The sequence below is a fragment of the Nelusetta ayraudi genome, unplaced genomic scaffold, assembly GCF_046127955.1.
Source record: "Nelusetta ayraudi isolate G7.1 ecotype Tasmania unplaced genomic scaffold, CSIRO-AGI_Nayr_v1 ptg000079l, whole genome shotgun sequence".
Lineage (NCBI taxonomy): Eukaryota > Metazoa > Chordata > Actinopteri > Tetraodontiformes > Monacanthidae > Nelusetta > Nelusetta ayraudi.
The window spans coordinates 3,236,238-3,254,432 of record NW_027466129.1 but is presented as its reverse complement, the minus strand read 5'-3'; the positions used below and the strand labels follow the sequence as shown (position 1 = coordinate 3,254,432).

Here is an 18,195-nt window from a genome sequence, read left to right as displayed (position 1 = left end):
CAAATGTAAGCTTTTATAAACGTAAAATAAATAAATAATTGAATCACTTATAACATTTATTTCCGTTCATCGTAACCCGTTGGTCCGCCACTACGGAGGTTTGAAATTTCCCAGCGGTCCATGAACGCGTCTCCCGTGAGTCCAGAGTAACCTGCTCCACTCTGCGTCAATAGCCACCGCGCAGCTCCGGTGTGTCGCTGGCCGTCTGCAGCTTGTTTGTCCGGTTGCTGCGACGCCTTGTCCGGAAGTGGAGACTGACCTGCTCCGCCAGTATCCGCACGCAGCCCCGGTGAGTCCCCCGCCAATGTGTGCGAAACGCTGCTGCTGTCATTAATGAAAATATTCCCGTCCAAGTTACCTGCAAACTTGACTCGCTCTGCTAGCAGCCTAGCTTAGAGCTATGTGCAAATACGCCGAGGTTGTGCTGGTGCCCATTATCGGACAGGGAAGCGTCTGGCTCGCCGATGGCCCCCTTTTTGACCGCAACCGATCAGCTGCAAGTCATGCCAGTGACTCATTTCGTTGATTATTATTTATTGCAACTCATGCCAACCGCAAATCATCGATGACGATGCGTATTAATTGAAAAATAAATGAGTCCCCGGCGGGCTGCTTGCGGTGGCCGATAATGGAAGCAGCCCACCCGACCCACCACCTCTAAGGTAATCCCTCAGCCGTGGCACATTTCCCCCCCAGGAATTCCACATTTATTACCCGTGTCAAATAGCGACTCGGGTTGGTTGCTGCCCTGAGTCCAAAGTAGAAGTCATTGCGTCAAACGCATTTTGCAGACGCGCCGCCCATCATCCAAACTCGATGTTGTTTAGCTCCTAGCTCCCATGCTAACGTTAGCTCGCTTCTTGACGTAGCGAAACCTGAAGCCGTCACGGACGGAGGGAGAGGCCGCTCTCATGCATCTTTTAATGCGTGGCGTCAGGTAACTAACGGTCCACCTTCTTCTCTCTCATCCTCATCATCAGTCGAAATTGTGGTTGTTCGCATTTTCGCACCCCCTATTTAAAACCCCCCTGTCTAGCGAGCCGCCGGTGTTGCGTCCCTACTGGTTTCCCATTTATCTGGTTCCCTTGCCGAACAGCTGCAGATGTGCTAACCCGCCGTTAGCAGATTCGACACAAATTCTGTTTGTTTGTTTTTTTTGTTTTTTTTAGATGAAGTTCGAGTCCAACTCGACGCAAAATTGTTTATTTCATATTTTCTTTATTTTTTCTTTAAAAAAAAATGAAAAAAATGCCACTAGTACGCAGCGCTCATGTACAGTAGCATGTTCGCTGTAGTAGATGTGGGCTGCGACTTTAAAATCGCCGGTAATATTTTGTGTGTGTTTGAGTCGAATCTGCTGACGGCGGCGGAATACATCTGCAGCTGTTCGGCAAGGAAACCAGTAGGTTTTCGGTGCCCATAGCTCGGTGTTCTATTGCTTCTTCCTGACAGGTGAGGTGAGGGAGGGTAGAGTCCCGTATTTGACAACGAAGTGGTGCGTTCCGTCTTGAATCGATACGGGACGGGGTTTGTCCGGTATTTCTGAGTTGTCTTGAACGTGAATGTATTTTCGACGTTAACTCGCGTCCGTTTCCGCAGGGTTTGCGTTCAAAACCGTAATCTACGTAGCTGCAGGCAGTACCATTGTGCAACAACTGCGTAGCTTGCGTAGAGTAGTAGCAGTCTAGGAATCGAGCCATTCATCCTGCACTTTGTTGATTGTTGTGTAAAAAAAAATATGTTCAATTAAAATATTTCAATACACTCTAATGTCTATTGGGGACAAAGAAGTTCAAACCATGTGAACCAAATACTGTTTTGAAACCCTATTTTAAGTTGTGATTGACCGCTACTGGCCTGCGATGGTCATGGCCCCATCAGCATGTTTGGGACCCAACTGGTTCTGTGACATGACAGGCCTCTCCCCCAGGAGGCGGAGCCAGTGAGCGGGCATGTGAGTGAACAGAGCCGCGCCCCTGTTGTCACTGTCAACTGGGCTCGACTCGCTGCAGCTCCGCCTCATGTTTTCCACCAAAACGAGCTGCATTTGTTGCACATACTGCAACAGGTGACGATTGCAAACACGCGTACTTCCTGTCTGCAGTCGAGGAAAGAGAGACAGAAATTAATAAGAAAAGGTAAACGCTCCTCTCAGCTCTAATGTTATTTGAGTTGTGCAAACCTTGAAATCAAACAGAAATGCAATTTTTTTTTCTTAACTGTCTACACTGCAGATAGATACTGAAGACATCAACTGTATGAGCAAGATATATGTAATTATGCAGCCAAGAAAAACGTGTTAAATAACTGTAAATATGCTTTTATGAAAGTTGGCTGTTTTGAAAAATATAACGAAGAATTCAAAGACACAAGCGTCCTTTTAACTTGACTTTAATTTCTTTATTTTTCAATTCTATTCCTGATAAACATTCTGCCCGATTTACAGCGTCAACCATAAAACACAAAATGAAGCACGCAGTGCTTTTAAAAGTCACCACAACTTTTTGATTGAATTTTTCAACGAATGTTTTTGTTTTTGATTTTGGTGAGTGTGTTAACAGAAGCTTCTGTTTAGAGAAGGAACCGGTGTGGAGTCGTTCATGTTTGTACAGCAGAGCAGCAGGATCTCCAGACAGCACACGGACCTCCTCGTCCTCCTCCTCTTCCTCTTCCTCTTCCTCTTCCTCTTCCTGTTCCTCCTGCTCCTTTTCTTCCTCCTCCTCTTCATCCTGTTCATCCTCTTCTTCCAACTTTCTTCGATCAACACACACACACACACTGACATCAGGAATTCAGTCATGTGACCTTTTATTTGTTTTAAAGTGGCGGCACTTCTGCGTCTGCATCTGTTGCCTGCTGCTGGATGACACACGCATGCACACACACACTAAACACACACACACACACACTGACACCTGGCAGGCTGAGCAGGTAGACGGGTGATTCTGTCTGACAATACAGGCCACGCCCCCCCCCCCTGTCTCCGCAGCAGGATCCGCCCACTTCCTGTCTCTGTCTGAATGGACTTCGGTTGGGTTTGATCCGTCAGGACGACCGACAGGAAGTCTCTACTGTCTCTCACCTGTTTGTCTGTCTGTCTGTCAGCTGTCTGTCACCTTCTCACCTGTCTGTCTGTTTGTATGTCTGTCCCCTGCAGGCTCACCTGCTCGCTCTGCACGATGCTACACGGAGGCGGCTCTCGCTCCTCGGCCGCCCGACGCTGAGCACCGGCTGACGGCTCTGAGTGTGTGACTGTGTGCGGTTGTGTGCGTGTGCGTGTGCGTGTGTGTGTGTGTGTGTGTGTGTGTGAGTGTGTGTGAGTGTGAGTGTGTGTATGATGTCCGAGTGGCCGTCATGGCCTGCAGCAGCGGCAGTCAGAACAACAGCAGCAGCAGCAGCGGCGGCGGCGGCGGTGGTGGTGGGGGCGAGACCCTGGAGGGCTTCCACGAGGTGAACCTGGCCTCACCCACCACACCTGACCTGCAGGTGAGCCCCTCCCAATCCCTCACACAGCCCCTCCCACCTACCTACCTGTGAGTGTGTGAGCATTGCCTCAGCTGTGTGTGTGTTTTTCCCGGCAGAACCAGGCCGAGAAGCGCCCCCCCACTGCTCGCCACAGTGCCCCGCCCACCTCGCTGTACCACCGCACCCCCCCGCCCGGCCCCCCCGCCTCCCTGCGGGCCGACCAGCTCCCCACGCAGCCCGTCTACTCAGAGCCGCGGCACAGCCACAATGGCAGGTAGGGGATCGAATCAATCATCCTATACTGGGTGCGATGCAAACAGCGCCCCCTGCAGGCTCGCCCCCAAGCAAATACAAACGGAAGGATATCTCGGAAAAGGAATGAGAAAAAAAGAAATCATAAAAATATCTCAAATATCAAACCACATACACTTTCTTTTTTTTTTTTAATAAAAAAGGGGGGGAAGCGTCTAGGAGGGTCTAATTTTTTTTGTCTTAACAGGAAGAAAGAAAAAAGCCCAAATCACGTCAAAAGAATTGAAATTGCCTGATAAGACACGACACATTTTGTCAAGGAGAATGAAATAAAAAATTATCCCGAATCCATGGAGGGAGTGAAGGTGGCGTCATCTTTTTCCAAATCATCTCTCGTCGTCTTCCTTCATCTTCTCTGTGCAGCGCGGCCGGCCAGGAGGGCGAGGACGGCAGCTTCCTGTCTGCGGAGGAAGTGGAGGAGTGCAGCGCGCTGAGCGACAGCCTGTCACGCCTCCGCAGCCCCTCGGTCATGGAGGTGCGCGAGAAAGGCTACGAGAGGCTGAAGGAGGAGCTGGCCAAGGCCCAGAGGGTACTGACCACCACACACACACACACACACACACACACACACACACACACACACATCTACAGCCTGAAAGCTTCTGGTGCTGTTTGCAGCGTGAGGTGTGTGTGTGCGCGCGTGTGTGTGTGTGTGTGTGTGTGTGTGTGTCCTTCACTACATCTCCTCAACATTAATCTCATCTTTTATATGATTTTTTTAAAACATTTGTTTAAGTCTTCATTTTCATTTATTTTTATATTTTGTTCCTTTGTTTATTTACATTTCTGTTTATTTGCCATTTTTTGTTGTTGTTGTTGTTGTTGTGTGTGTGTGTGTGTGTGTGTGTGCAAGGAGCTGCTGTTGAAGGATGAGGAGTGTGAGAGGTTGTCTAAAGTCAGAGACCAGCTCGGCCAGGAGCTGGAGGAGCTCACCGCCAGTCTCTTCCAGGTCGGTGTCCCCCCACCCCCACCCCACCTCGACCCCCCCTTCACCTCCCCCTGGCCCCTCCCCCCTGCTGCTCTGTGTGCCCGCCCCCTCCGCTTCCTGTTTCCTATTCTTCCCCCAACTGAGTGCAGTGTAGAGACAGTGTTCTCCTCCTGATCCCTCTACTGTGACATCATCACCATCATCTCTCAGCCTGCAGGGGTCACCTGGGGTCAAACTCCTGATTGGCTCTTGTGGCTCTTTTTCTTCCTTCTTTCTTCTTTTTCTTTTTCTTTTCTTCTTTTTCTTTTTTTCTTCTTCCTTTGTTTTCTTCTTGTCCTTTTTCTTTTCTTCTTTTTCTTTCTTTTCTTCTAAACTACTGAGACACTTTCACTTCACTGTGGGATTTGTTTTTTTTTGAAATTTTAGATTGAATTGTGTGTGTGTGTGTGTGTGTGTGTGTGTGTGTGTGTGTGTGTGTGTGTGTGTGTGTGTGTGTGTGTGTGTGTGTGTGTGTGTGTGTGTGTGTGTGTGTGTGGCAGGAAGCCCACAGGATGGTGACAGAAGCCAACGTCAAGCAGGCCAACGCGGAGAAGCAGCTGAAAGAAGCTCTGGGGAAGGTAACCAGGAAGTACAACTTCAAGCCCCGCCCCTTTTGGCGATTCAAAAACAACTGCACTGATTGTAGCCCCTGTCGCTGCCATTAGCACGATGCTAACCCCTTTTCCCCCTCCCCGGTCCACAGATCGACGTGCTGCAGGCGGAGGTCCAGGCCCTGAAGACCCTGGTCCTCTCCTCCCCGACCTCCCCCCTGGGCGAGCTCCCCCCGGCGGGCGCGGTGGGCGGAGCCAAGGCTCCCTTCAGGAAGGGCCACAGCAGGAACAAGAGCACGTCGTCGGCCATGCTGGGCTCGCAGCCCGACCCGGCCGCCACGCAGCCAATCGTGCGCGAGTGCAGGGAGGTGAGTTGACCCCTTGACCCCTTGACCCCGGATGACCTGACGCTGATCAGCTGATGGTGGGTGCTTGTGGGTGGGTGCCGCAGGTGGACGCCCAGCTGTTCAGCGACTTCAGGGCCTGGAGGGAGGAGCCAACGCTGGAGCGAAGCTGCTGCTTCCTTGAGAGGATCTACAGGGAGGACATCCACCCCTGCCTGGCCTTCAGCAAGAGCGAGGTGCGCACACGCACACACACACACACACACACACACACACACACACACACACACACACACACACACACACACACACTGAAAACCCAAGTCATTCAAGAATTGAAAAGAATGATTAAACTGAACAAACAACAATTGTGGGGTCAGAGGTAAATCAATGTTAAGTACAGAAAACCTCCCCTGTGAAGTGGAAATTCCCCCAGCACTCTGACCTCTGTCAAATCAGCCTATTCATTTCAATGGAGGACGCATCAGCCAATCAGAATGTGATAATGTGATTCAGAACGGGGTTCCACTCCACTATCTTGCCAGTCTGGAGTGCAGTTCTTAAAATACATCCATGACTCAGACAAGAAGTGTTTCTGACCCACTTCCTGTGTGCTCTCTCTCCGTCCCTCTCCCTCTCTCTCCCTCTATCACTCTCTCTCTCTCCGTCTGTCTCTCTCTCACTCTGTCTCTCACTCTCCCTCTTACTCTTACTCCCTCTCTCTCTCAGCTGGGCTCGGCCATCCTGGAGGCAGTGGAGCAGAACACACTAAGCGTGGAGCCAGTAGGCTTCCAGCCGCTGCCGGTGGTCAAGGCGTCGGCGGTGGAGTGCGGCGGGCCCAAGTGAGTGCACACGCACACGCACACGCACACGCACACGCACACGCACACACACACACACACCGCTCCTCATCCTCTGGCCTTCACTCTTACTTCGTCTTCTCCATCGTCTCCTCCAGTGGTGGTGGAACGGCCAAAGTCGTCGCGTAAGTCTGTCCCTCTTAGCTCCTCCCACTCCTCCCTCCCCCATCCACTCTGCCCCACCCCCCCACCCCGCTGACCAGTCAGAACCAGTCAGTTTCTCAGGCCAAGGGGAACAAATCTCTCAGTTCTCCCTCCACCCTCCCCCAGTTTTTCCTGCAGACTTCGCGATCTTCCGCGTCCTTCTCATGTCTGTCTGAATTCTGAGTTCTCCCTTGACCTCTGCCGTGACCTCTGCCGTGGCCCCTGCCGTCTCTCTGTGTCCTGCAGGAAGTGCGCCCTGAGCGGTCAGACCAAAACCTGTAAGCACAGAATCAAGTTTGGAGACTCGTCCAACTATTACTACGTGTCGCCCTACTGCAGATACAGAGTGGGTGCACACGCACACACGCGCACACACACACACACAAACACACACAAACACACATGCACACACGCGCACGTCATGTAGAGTCAACACTTTTTCTTGTGTCTCCAGATCACCGCTGTGTGTAATTTCTTCACCTACATCCGCTACATCCACCAAGGCCTGGTCAAGCAGCAGGACGGTGAGCACACACACACACACACACACACACACACACACACACGCGCGCATGTGTCCACACAGTGAGTTAACGGCTCTTGTTGTGTGTGTGTGTGTGTGTGCGTGTGTGCGTGTGTGTGTGTGTCTCCAGCTGAGCAGATGTTCTGGGAGGTGATGCAGCTGCGCAGGGAGATGTCTCTGGCCAAGCTGGGCTACTACAAGGACCAGCTGTGACACTGTAGCTCCACCCCCTGCCCCGCCCCCTACTCTTCCTCCCCCTTCCCTTCCGACTCCTCCTCCACCATCTATTCCTCCTCTGCCTCCTCCTTCCTCTTCCTCCTCCTCCTCCTCTTCCTGGGAAGACAGAATTGTCGTTGTCGTCGTCGCCACGGTGACGGAAGAGAAACCTTCCCTTCCGTCAAGTGTTTTCCCCTCCTCCTGCTGCTGCTCCTCCTCCCCCTCCTCCTCTTTCACATGCGTGAAGCTGAAAGACTTTTGACAAAGAACTGTGGCACAGCGGAGGTGAAACCCGGCCCTTTTTCTTTTCTTTTGGGGATGACAATTCCTTCCTTCTTTTGGAGAGAAAAAAATGGTTTTGTCCAAATCAGGGGGGAGAAAAGTTGGATTGTCGACCAAGAAATGGGACATTTCATCACTGTGTGTGTGTGTGTGTGTGTGTGTGTGTGTGTGTGTGTGTGTGTGTGTGTGTGTGTGTGTGTGTGTGTGTGTGTGTGTGTGTGTGTGTGTGTGTGTGTGTGTGCGCGCGCGCAAAGTTGTGTTCATGATTTGTCATATGTGAGATTTTTTTTCCAACGTCGCGAAACGACAAAGCTCAGCCCACTCAATAGACAGATATTAATAATAATTAAGGTGGTTATGAGACCAACTTCCCTTGATGAATTATTGAATTTTTGGTATTTTTTGCACTGCAAACTCTTACTGAACAACTGAGAAAATTCCTTATTTTTACTTTTATTTCCCAGTTATTTTTTTTTTATCCTCACCCAAAAAAAATCCCAAATAACTGGAAAATGATAAAGGCCAATTGACGTTGGAGATTTGTAAGGTGTTGTTGGAAGGGTAGAAGAAGAAGAGGAAGAGGCAGGAACCAATCAGAGAAGTGAAACACATGAAGGGCTGATGATGTTTGAGACTCTTTTTTTCTAATGCGGTGAAAATCTGATCAAAGTGTAACGAGCAGAATGTGACGTTACCACCGTCTAGACACACATTCATCTGTGTGTGTGTGTGTGTGTGTGTGTGTGTGTGTGTGTGTGTGTGTGTGTGTGTGCGCAGTCTGTCAGCTACTGTGTTCCCTGGAAGTCGTGTTTTCAGTTCGCAGAGTGGGGAAAAAAAAGTGTCATGTAACTTATAGACAGTGGACCTAATTTATTAGCCGTCTCAAAGGGTTTGTGCTTGTGTTGTTTTTTTATAATTGTAATTATTATTATTAATATTATTATTATTATTATTAGTTTCCCAAACACAACGTTCACATTTTCCTACGTGAAACTCCACTTGAAGTATCTTTGTTGTTGTCGTTTTTTTTTTGTGTGTGTGTGTGGACACGGTGAGCGTGTTTGTTGTATACCCTCCCACCCTCCTAGTTGATTGACAGCTGCTCCTCCGGCTCTGATTCCCAGTTCATGGTCACTCTCCCTGGTTTTTGGTGCCTTTTTCTCTCAGACACGATGAAAATAAAAACAGTGATACCTCTGGAAACTGAGCCGCTGCTTCTCTTCTCTTCTCTTCGACTCTCTTCTCTTCCGCCACCTTTCGGGATTTTGCGGTCTGCCACTCCGTCTCAGGCTTGACAAGGACCATTGTTTCGTTTTGTTGAGTTCGTTGAGGGCTCATTTAAAAACATTTTTGATTTATTTTGTCCCCAGCAAAAAACAGCAAATATAGGTTTTGCTACGCTGAGAAGGTAGTTTTGGTGAAATTCAGACTCGAATTTGGCATGTCGATTTTTTTTTTTTCCGGTTTTCGGACAAGTTGAGATTTTGTTTGGAACAGCTCCGTCTCGTGCTAAGCTACACTAAGAAGGTGGTTTTGGTGAAATTTGAACTGATTTAAGTATAACACAAGGTGGAAAAGAAAAGTTTTATTTTTTGTCAGTCATTTTTGTCCATCTTTGCCAAACAGACAAGGAAAGTGAGGCGCTAGTGAGAATATGCATCATCACAGGCCTGGCTCACATTTACATGATTAAACAGCTGGAATCATTCATCATCCTCATTATAACTATTATAAAGAAAAGAATAACCACTCTCTTATGGGGGGGGGGTGAAATGTTGCGAGTTGCCGGATCACACGAAACGGAAACACAAGTGCTGACCATTTCCTTAAAACAGAACCTTTTGATTACAATGATCACATAATACTGTAATGTTTTTAAAATGTCTTCATGCAGATTTGCAAAGCAATAATAATAAAAAAAAGATGATAAATGATGAGTATGATGGTGATTCTACTTTTTCAACAAAACAGATGAGCGGTGGACTGGACTGCGTGAGCTGGTCTTAGGACAGGGTCAGAGGTCAGGGAGCAGCTAGGTCTTGACTTTCTTGGATGCAGGGGCAGCACCGCCACCTTGAAGTGACCTCTTGGCCTCTTTCTTTGACTGGTCACTGCTGACAGCTCTCACCTGCAGATCAAAGACACAAACAGTTGCTTGGACGTGAGACGGACGTACGGCTACACCAGTGGGACAAACACTCGACACTTTGAGGGAGGAAACGCAACACGAGTCGTCGAACAGAGATTCAACTGCAGCTGCTCCGTGGTCCAGCCAAAGCACAATCAACAACTTTGTCTAGTGCCAGATGAATCAATCTATTGAGGGGCATTAATACCAAGCGAGGGTACCTAGAGCAGTGTTTCTCAACTGGTGGATTGTGACCCAAAAGTGGGTCGCAGCTTCTTTTTTTTTTTAAAGCAATTTTAAAGGAAATATATTCACTACCAGTCAAAAGTTTGGACACACCCGTTTCTTCTTTAACTTGACGACTTTCTACACTGTAGATGCAGACTGAAGACATCAAACGTATGACCAAGATATGTGGATTAATGTGACAAAAGAAGAAAAATGTTAAATATGTTCTGTTATATATGTTTCATATAGAAAATAGCATACTAAATACTAAAGTTGTGATTTTTCCTGATTTTTTTTTTTTTAAAGCCAATGAGTTTGAAAAAAAGCTGAAAATCACACCTTGAAAATGAGAACATGGTAACATTACACATTTAAAAAAAAAAGTAAAAACCGTCAGTTTCTGAATTCTGTGATCGAATCATGCGAGTCAATGAAATCTGGAAAATACAGAATATGCAGTGATCTAAAATAGATGATGCTCACCTTAACTCCTTATTAGAAACCCAAACAAACAAAGTGAATAAATCTTGTTCAAAGTTTCTTCATATTATCAACCACAGCCTGGTTCTTCTTTTAATTTCAGAATTTCACAGAGCACCGACTCACCTCAGTTGGTCCGGTCGTGGTCCTCAACTTCATGCTCAGGGTGTGAGTCTGGTTCTTCAGCAGGCCAGCTTTGCGGCCCAGTTTCAGGTAGACGTACGTTGTGAACGGCGTGAAGCTGAAGTCCTCACTGAAGGCGACACAATGAACCAGAATGAGCTCAGACGACGCAGTGACGTCAAGAGCGTCAAAGAGAAAAGTCCTTCGAAAAGACATGAATCATCCTGCAACCGTTTTTTTGTATAGAAAAGAATAGAACGCCTTTATTAATTGCACATTGGGGATAAATTATTAATTAAAAAAAAAATATATATATATATATATATATATACACATATATATATATACACAGTATATATATACAGTATATATATATACATACACACACATATACAGGTACTACCCGAAAAATTTGAATATCAAGTAAAAGTTATCATAAAAGATGAAACCAACAAATTTTATTGAGCCATTACAAGCAAATTGACATCTCAAGCAGTTCCTTGTCGTAACTTTGCTGATTAAGATTTTCATAAAGATTTGACTTTATGTAACATTCTAATTTTCTGACTTTTTGAATTTGATTATTTTTTTAAGCTGCAAAACCTGATCAGCAAAATCCAAAGAAATAAAAACTTGAAATATATTGATTTTCATATTATTCATTTATATAATATGTCAAATTCACCTTTGAATTCAAGTTGAATTGCAGAAATACTACAACCTTTTCAGGATATTCTAATTTTCTGGGTAGTACTGTATATAGTTAAATATATATATATTTATAGGGGAAAAAAGGGGGAAAAAAACAACCATCATGGAAACGCAGCTCTGGATGAAGATTTTACAGTTGAAATGTGGCCACGTTGAGTCCTTTTGATACGGTCCATTCCTTTCCTTGAGCAGAAGAAGAAGAACCCAACCCAAAGAGGTGTGAACCTGAGGTACCTGAGGTAGTCGTGCAGCAGCAGATGCACAATGACTTGTTCTGCCTGCATTCGAGACAGCCCGGTGGTCTTGATCATCTTCCTCCTCTTGGCTGGACCTTTGCCCAGCCAGGTGTCCAGCAGCTTCAGAGGGGTGACCTTCTCCTCCAGGGAGGAGGCCACCTCCACGATCTGCACCACCTGCCTGGCCTCCTCCGAGATGTCTTGTGCCTTCACATCTGCCGTGTGAGGGAGGGGAGGAGTTACAAGTTTATAAAGAAAGACTGAGCTGGGTTTGTTTGGATGTGCAATAGTCAAATGACACGGCGAAACACAGCGAACAGCGAACCTGGGGCTCGGCGGCAGGTGTCGCACATCCGGTTACATCCCGCATTGTCCCACACTTCATCAAAGTGGACGGCCATGAGGGAGCGGCGACACCTCGGCACAGAAAGCATCAGTCAATCATTCAACAGTCTCTTTTTGTTGTTGCATTTTTTTTTTGCCTCGCTAGAAAAAACTTTTGCTCGGCGAAACATTTTGCATAAATAATTCTCGAGCGACATTTGGAAAATACAACATTACGAAAGAGGATTAGGGCCACAACAAGAGAAACAGGACACAGACATTTTAATTTTGAGTTTTAAGGTAAAATTTCATGAACAAAGTCAAAATTTCGAGATAAATGATATGAATGGTGGATTAACCCAGCTACTAAAAGTAAACTGCTGAAGTTGCATCCCACAAGGTTCACCCACAGTAATCAGGAAACTGGCGAAAACCTGAGCCTTTCAACTTTGACTTACTTCACGTTGATTGCAAAATTTCGATGTTATTCACTACATTTCACCTTTTTTTACGCCAACTTTATTCTTGAAATTTCGACTTTAATCTCACAATTTTATTCTCGAATCCTCCTCTGTACTACATAGATGCCCTGGATTGCAAATACACAATTCTATGTTTCATTAACAAGCCCCAGAAGGACTCAGATCTGTTCAGAGCAGATTAGTGGAGGCCAGAGTGCACACAGCTAAAGAAATGAAGTCAGTGTGAATGGGTTTAAATCCAGGTTCAAAACTCGTCTTTTCTCTGATGCTTGTGATTGAGCGATTTCGTTCATCTTATTATATTTTATTATCATCTTTTTATTTCTATTATCCTTCATTACTGCTCTATCTATGCACTTTAAGCTGTCTTTTTTCCCTCTGTATTTTGTCTTTGAAGACTGTGTTCTTTTAAAATGTTTGAACTTTTTTTTATCATGTGAAGCACATTGAGTTGCCTTGTCTATGAAATGTGCTATAAGCTGCCTTGCCTTCTGTTCTAAATGTTTAATGTTTGTATTGTGTGAGCGAGATGCTTCCATGAAGACACACTGTTTGTTTGACTGGAAAGGAAACAAAAACAAACCAAAAAAACCTGCGTGCTCCTACTTGTCAATATTTTGGCAGTATCCCACCATCTGCATCAACTTCTGCTGTCCGACGCTCTCCATGACCACCATGGTGCTGACCCTGAACACATCAGCGAAGCCAAAGTAGACGATGCAGTCGGCCGGCTTGTCGTCACGACCTGACCAAAATAAAAACAACAAAAAAAATCCCACAGACTTTTACTTTGAAATACAGAGATCGACTCTAAACAAGGACTCTGGTCTTAGCAGTAGTGTTGTAGTCAAGACGGCACCAACCGAGACCAAGACTAGAGAGTATCAAGATCGAGAGAAGACCAAGACATTGGGGGTTCAAGACCAAGACAAGAAAAATATAAAACAAAACAGAAAAAAATTACCAGTATCTTTTTCAAACTCAAGTTTGCTTCTAAATCGAACAGCAACATCTCTTTTCAGCAAGGCATCTTTTCATATTTTTTTTTAACATTTTGATGCTTTACCAACTATTTTGAACCATTTTCAAAAAAAACTTTGCTACATAAAATTAAAAAAATAAATGAACTAGGAATAAGGAGGCAGACAGAGCGTAAAACGGCAGCAGCTGGATTCTTTTCCGTTATTGTGTCATTACAGTGTTGGCTGAGTTTTGCCTGGTCTGGATCAAAAATCCCCAGTCCGTCCAGTTCGACACCGAGACAAGACCCAGTAAAAATGGCTCCGGGTCCGAGACCTTTAAGAAGTGGTCTAAGAACCGGTCTGGAGTTCTACAACACTAGTTAGCAGACAGGAAATGATGAGCACCTGCACGTCCGCTCTCCTGGTAGTAGTTCTCCATGGACTTGCTGATGGTGTGGTGGATGACGAACCTCACGTCGGGCTTGTCAATGCCCATGCCGAACGCCACCGTGGCCACGACCACCTGGCAACACAGTGAGATGGTTCTGCGATGGTCGGCGAAAAGGAAACATCCAGCGTCTCCACTTTACGCGTTAAATCGTAATAGCTGATAGTGATAAAGACAGATGTAGTCATGCAGGCCAGAGTGAGTTGAATTTAAATGGAAAAACCTGGATTTGGTTAGTGGTCCACTTGCGGTGGATGCGGGTTTTCTCCTCGGCCTCCATGTTGGCGTGGTAGCACCCTGCCAGGACCTTCCTCTTCTGGAGGTCACTGGACAGAGACTCTGCATCCTTCTGGGAGAAGACGTAGACGATCCCTAGGGGGAGGGGGAGCACGGTTGGAAACAGTGTACGGCCTCTGACTGACTTCAACATCTCAAGAAATGAGGCTTGAAGAGATGTGACTTTTTTTTGTTGGAAATCTACCTGACTGGTCCTTGTATTTGCTCTTGATCAAGGAGGCAATGTCGTCCATTGCGTTGCCGTCGGAGTCTTTGAGCCGCACCTGCGAGACGAGCATCGTTAGTCTGAAGTCACCTTTCGTTTAACAGGTCAACATACACACCAATGACATGCAAAAATGACTTGTATAACCAGTATCAGTGAGTACTGAAATGCAAGTACTGGTTGTGTAAAAAATGTGGTATCGGTGCGTCGCTAAACACAACATGATGATATTTTGAACAGAAGTTGAGAAACTTTTCAAAAAGTCAAAAAAGACAGTAGCTGATTGGACGTAGCTGGTAGCTGATTATCCTAATTATCACTGTGTTATAGAGGACCTTCCCTTTGGAACAACCTATCACCATCTCTTAGAGCATCATCTTCATTCGCTATTTTCAAAATTTTGGATTTTGTTCATTTGTTAATTTTGATTTTGTTAATTTTGTCTGCTATCTGTTGTGCTGTCTTAATTATTTAATTTTTATTATTGTTATTTTTTTTAATCATTATTTTCTTTTCTTTCTTGTGTGAATTTATTGATGTTCTATATAGGGGATGTTCTTTGGGCTTCTAACATTCTACATTTTCTATCTAATGTTGTTAATTTTATATTGAATGTTTTTTTCCCCCAAATTATGTGCAAATAAATAAATAAATAAATTAAATAGCTGACAGCTTATTGGAAGTAGCTAGTAGCTGATTTCCCCCGACCTCGTAGTAGAGGTTGGTCCGGTTGAAGGAGGCTGTCAGAGTGACTGGCTGCTGGACACACAGGATCTTCTCACAGTCCTTCAGGACGCTGCTGGTGGCCGTGGCTGTGAGGCCCAGCAGGGGCACGTCAGGAAACTGCCTCTTCAGGATGCCCAGCAGTTTGTAGTCTACACACACACACACACACACACACACACACACACACACACACACACACACACACACACACACACACATAGAAACTGTGAGTCCAGAACCAGGTAGGTGGGCTAAACTGCTTAACCAGAACCATCTAAAACCACCTAGAATCACCTCAAAACCACCAAGAACTATGTAGAACCGCCTAGAACTATCCAGAACCACCCAGAATGACTTAGAACCACCCCAAAACAACACAGACTCACGCCCAAGCCACCCAGAACCACTCCTGGACCGTCTAAGACATATTGGGACAGTACTGTTGTGGAACACAGAGTGGAGTATAACCGCTGACCTGGTCTGAAGTCGTGACCCCACTGGCTGCAGCAGTGCACCTCGTCCACTGCGATGCGGCTCAGCAGCTTTGCATTGTGGGCTTTTTCCAGCCGAGACATGAGCAGCTTGCTCTTGGCCACCTTCTCCGGGGTCACGTACAGCAGCTTGAAAGGAGTCGCGGGGTCAACCATCCCGGCCATGACTGTCTTGGAGTGTTCCTGAGACCAAACATAAGAAAAAGCAACAATCCAATTTAGGGTCAGTGTTTGCAGCCTTTTGAATTTGTTTTAGAAAAAGTATTCTGTGGCAGGTTGTGTGAGCAGACAAGCAGCAAGACAAGGTGACCAGGTGACACAGTGACCAGGTAAACAGGTGACAAAGTGACCAGGTGACGATGACCAGTTGACCAGGTGTCAAAGTGACCAGGTGAACAACCAATCCCCACCTTGCTACTAGAAGCATTCAGCATGGCCGCTGTCACTTTGGTGGCCTTCAGGTACATCACCTGGTCCTCCATCAGGGATACCAGGGGAGTGACCACCAGGGTGAAACCTGACAGACAAACACAGCAAGCAACAACATCACGGAGGAAACTCCAGGGTGTGCCGCAGACTGTCAGCTGTGAATATACATGTATATACATATATATATATATACACACACAGAATAGAATAAGAATGGCATCACTTATCCCACATTAGGGAAATTTGCATCATTACAGCAGTACATACAGTGCAAAGAGAAGACAAAATAAATTGTAGGATTTAAAAAGAGGTAAAGAAACAAAATAAATATACAAATTATTTACATAACTAAATAAGTGGTAAAAAAAAAAAATCATAAGTATTAAAAAAAATAGGCTGAAGTAAAATGCTTCAGACGAGACAACTGAGGAAAGACTGCATAGGACATTCTCAACTCTTCTCATGTTAAAGCCTTTTTAGATCTTTTGCCCTTTCATCCTGGACTCCTGTGGAGCAGCTTTGCACAACTGCACAAAAAAAAAGAAAGAAAGACAAGAACTGTATAGTTCCACAAAACAGCATATTTACTATAAACTACAACACGTGATTAACAGAGCATCCAAAATCACTGGCTCACCTCCGCCATCCCTTGAGTCACTTCACTGTAAACAGACACTGCACAGAGCTCGCAAGATCACCTCGGACCCCACTCACCCTGCACACTGGCCTTCCACTTACTGCCCTCCGGGAGGCGCTATACAAGCTGGTGACTCACCCTTGGAGCTGGCTGCAGGCAGCTGGTAGCAGAGGCTCTTCCCTCGTCCTGTGGGCATCACCATAAACACGTCTTTGCCCGACATGGTCAGGTTGATGGCCTTCAACTGCATCGGTCGAAACTTCGCCAGACGGAACGAGTCCTTCAGGTGCCGTTCCACGTCTTTGGACCAGGGAAAATCTAGGACACCATTTATTTATCTTTTTAGATTGAAGTCATCACATGACGCAGGGACTGACAACAGAGCCACCGGGCCTTTCCAGTACCTGCACGATCGTAGCGTTGGAGCTCCTGCTTGCTCATGACTGAAGCAGACGGAGTGGACTTGGACTTGGAGGAGGAGGATGGTTGCGCAGCGTCACACGCCTCTTCCAGCTTTTGCAGCAGAGCATCTCTGCGCCTGGTCAGGTGCTTCTGCCGCTTCTGCAGCTCTGCAATCTGCACATCCAGGGACTCCAGCTCCCCCTCCACCGAATCCAGCTCAACTGAAAAAACAAACCAAAAAAAAACAGAAAAGAAATGTTCCACTTGTTGGTTAGAGTACATAAAAAACAATTAGGTCAAACTTTATCTGAATTAAAAAGAGTTGGCCAATATTGGACAACTCCAAAGATGCAGCCCCCACACCACAGATTTATATGTACAGATTTGACGCATAGACATACACTACCACTCCTGTTTTAATGGTTTCACACACAAAAATTGTGATAAATAACATGTTTTATATTGTAGATGAACTAGAATAGCCATCCTTCATATATATATATGTATGTATGTATATATATATATATATATATAACATATTTTCTTTTACCATATTTTCTTTTACCACATTAATCCACATATCTTGGTCATATATTTGATGTCTTCAGTCTGTATCTACAATGTAGAAAGTAGTCAAGATAAAGAAGAAACGGGTGTGTCCAAACTTTTCACTGCTAGTGTGTATCCTTTTAAGGGAACATGTTATGTTAGTGTCCCGGAGTGGAAGGGTTTGTTTACAGAACATGCATGAGAAATGTTAAACATCTCAGAGGCCTCTGAAGAAACCTCTTCACTTTCGGTTTACATTCCAGCTTCCTCTGAATAGAACTAACCCAATCACAGACTGCATGAGTAACTGCATGTTCATCTTGGTTTTGTTTTTTTTGTTTTTTAGATACAATGGATTATGACGTATGGTACAAGATGCTTTAGACACTACGAGTGTCACGTCACTTTTAAGATTCTGTACTGGAGAAAGAAAGAAGGAAAGAAAAGAAAGAAAGAAAGAAAGAAAGAAAGAAAGAATGGGAGCATGAGCATTGGCATTGTGTACCAGATGTGTGTGGGATGTTTGAGAAATTGTTCAATAAAAATATTTTTTTTAAAAGTCACTTGCTTTCAAGATAGATAGATAGATAGATAGATAGATAGATGGATATATAGATAGATAAAGAAGTACTTTATTCATCCCCTTGTGAGGAAATTCAGGTGTCCAGCAGCA

The 18,195-nt window shown here is 45.6% G+C and overlaps 2 protein-coding genes across 8 annotated transcripts in view; one reads left to right on the top strand and one right to left on the bottom strand.

Annotated features, from left to right (window-relative positions):
- recql (RecQ helicase-like) overlaps positions 1-18,195 on the bottom strand; it is a 99,262-nt gene that overhangs the window by 10,476 nt on the left and 70,591 nt on the right. For 2 of the 3 annotated variants that reach the window (XM_076044330.1, XM_076044329.1), the window contains exons 3-15: positions 16,976-17,194; positions 16,710-16,889; positions 15,916-16,022; positions 15,490-15,688; positions 14,997-15,163; positions 14,268-14,346; positions 14,010-14,158; positions 13,744-13,861; positions 12,983-13,121; positions 11,896-11,987; positions 11,569-11,785; positions 10,627-10,753; positions 9,223-9,792 (exon numbers count right to left, since the gene is read on the bottom strand). In XM_076044330.1, coding sequence (XP_075900445.1) covers positions 9,697-9,792; positions 10,627-10,753; positions 11,569-11,785; positions 11,896-11,987; positions 12,983-13,121; positions 13,744-13,861; positions 14,010-14,158; positions 14,268-14,346; positions 14,997-15,163; positions 15,490-15,688; positions 15,916-16,022; positions 16,710-16,889; positions 16,976-17,194 — 1,889 coding nt within the window. In that variant the 3' untranslated portion in view covers positions 9,223-9,696. Of the gene's footprint in view, positions 1-9,222; positions 9,793-10,626; positions 10,754-11,568; positions 11,786-11,895; positions 11,988-12,982; positions 13,122-13,743; positions 13,862-14,009; positions 14,159-14,267; positions 14,347-14,996; positions 15,164-15,489; positions 15,689-15,915; positions 16,023-16,709; positions 16,890-16,975; positions 17,195-18,195 lie in introns of those variants that run through there. The other variant, XM_076044331.1, reaches the window with a different exon arrangement.
- On the top strand, positions 335-8,867 carry rab3ip (RAB3A interacting protein (rabin3)). Of its 5 annotated transcripts, none has more exons than XM_076044339.1 (14): positions 335-937; positions 3,158-3,486; positions 3,582-3,739; positions 4,141-4,306; positions 4,631-4,726; positions 5,245-5,322; positions 5,448-5,663; positions 5,747-5,875; positions 6,369-6,481; positions 6,598-6,624; positions 6,890-6,989; positions 7,098-7,167; positions 7,297-7,828; positions 7,919-8,867. In XM_076044339.1, exons 2-13 carry the CDS (start codon positions 3,355-3,357, stop codon positions 7,377-7,379), a joined length of 1,368 nt encoding a protein of 455 aa, XP_075900454.1. In that variant the 5' UTR covers positions 335-937; positions 3,158-3,354; the 3' UTR covers positions 7,380-7,828; positions 7,919-8,867. The 5 variants fall into 5 exon arrangements, with proteins under 5 accessions (XP_075900454.1, XP_075900456.1, XP_075900452.1 ...); XM_076044337.1 differs by lacking the exon at positions 335-937 and adding an exon at positions 1,870-2,138; XM_076044338.1 differs by lacking the exon at positions 335-937 and adding an exon at positions 2,418-2,545.

Excerpts from the sequence above, each read along its gene's own strand:
- rab3ip (XM_076044339.1), top strand. The coding sequence starts at position 3,355 with ATGGCCTGCAGCAGCGGCAGTCAGAACAACAGCAGCAGCAGCAGCGGC. Across the intron at positions 4,307-4,630 it reads AGCTGGCCAAGGCCCAGAGG|GAGCTGCTGTTGAAGGATGA; the intron begins GTACTGACCACC and ends TGTGTGTGCAAG. Across the intron at positions 5,323-5,447 it reads TGAAAGAAGCTCTGGGGAAG|ATCGACGTGCTGCAGGCGGA; the intron begins GTAACCAGGAAG and ends CCCGGTCCACAG.